At 50.2% G+C, this 1,164-nt stretch overlaps 1 protein-coding gene across 1 annotated transcript in view; it reads left to right on the plus strand.

Moving 5' to 3' along the window:
• IRS4 (insulin receptor substrate 4) overlaps positions 1-1,164 on the plus strand; it is a 3,490-nt gene that overhangs the window by 1,145 nt on the left and 1,181 nt on the right. Inside the window, 3 exon segments of the mRNA XM_077773610.1 lie at positions 1-280; positions 282-602; positions 604-1,164. The exon segment at positions 1-280 is cut by the window's left edge and continues 768 nt beyond it; the exon segment at positions 604-1,164 is cut by the window's right edge and continues 231 nt beyond it. Of these exon segments, the coding sequence (XP_077629736.1) occupies positions 1-280; positions 282-602; positions 604-1,164 (1,162 nt within the window).

Here is a 1,164-nt window from a genome sequence, read left to right on the forward strand (position 1 = left end):
GTGAACGTGGAAAATCTCTGAAGAAAAGATCCTACTTTGGCAAATTAACTCAAAGCAAGCAGCAGCAGCAAATGCCACCACCTCCACCTTCTCCACCTCCACCCCCTCCGGCTGCAGCAACTGGTGGTAAAGGGAAGTCTGGGGGAAGGTTCCGACTCTATTTTTGTGCCGACAGAGGAGCCACAAAAGAACGTAAAGAAGTCAAAGAGACAGAGACCCCAGAAGGAGCAGCTCGGGGGCCCCACAGAGCCAGAGCTTTTGATGAAGATGAGGATGACCCANGCCGCCCCTCTGGCAAGCTCCAGTGATTACATGCCAATGGCTCCTCAAAACTTCTCTGCTTCAAAACGCCACTCTCGATCACCTTTTGAAGATTCAAGAGGGTACATGATGATGTTTCCCAGAGTGAGCCCACCACCTGCCCCAAGCCCTCCAAAAGAGCCGGATCCTCATAAGGAGGATGAGGCAAAAGACAATGACAGTGACAGCGACTATATGTTTATGGCACCCGGAGCCGGTGCAATTCCGAAAAACCCCCCAAACGCTGAGGGTGGTTCTTCCTCTAAAAGTTGGAGCTCCTACTTTTCTCTGCCAAACACCTTTCANCCACAGTGAGTATGTACCAATGTTACCTGGAAAATTCCTGGGGAAGGGCCTAGACAAAGAAGCCTCATCTAACAGGGGCCCCAAAGATGCAGTTTCCAAGCTTTCCGTTGAGGGATCGTTCTCAAAGCCTGGAGATGGGGGGGCACCTTCAAAGCCTGCAGATAATGGGCCCCCCAAGAACAAGGCTAAGAGACCTAACCGCTTTTCTTTTATTACAAAAGGTTATAAAATCAAGCCCAAATCACAAAAGCCCACACGTGAGCAGAGAGAAGCTGACAGCTCTGGTGACTACGTCAACATTGACTTCACTAAAAGAGATAGCTATATGCCAGCCCCCTTTATCCAAAGACTGCCAGGTTCGTGGAGCATCATTGCTGGCCCCAGACTACCAGCTTTCTCTAATTATGTGAATGTTGAGTTCGGAGTGCCATTTCCGAACCCAGCTCACGGCCTCTCAAATCTATTACGAGCTTTTCCAGGTGCCAACCCCCTCTTTCTGGAAGGTGCTAGGTGGCCACTTGTGTCTCTTCTTCCCAGTGCTCTAGGTGGCAATGCTAA

The sequence above is a fragment of the Crocuta crocuta genome, unplaced genomic scaffold (assembly GCF_008692635.1).
Source record: "Crocuta crocuta isolate KB4526 unplaced genomic scaffold, BGI_CrCroc_1.0 scaffold737, whole genome shotgun sequence".
Classification (NCBI taxonomy): Eukaryota; Metazoa; Chordata; class Mammalia; order Carnivora; family Hyaenidae; genus Crocuta; species Crocuta crocuta.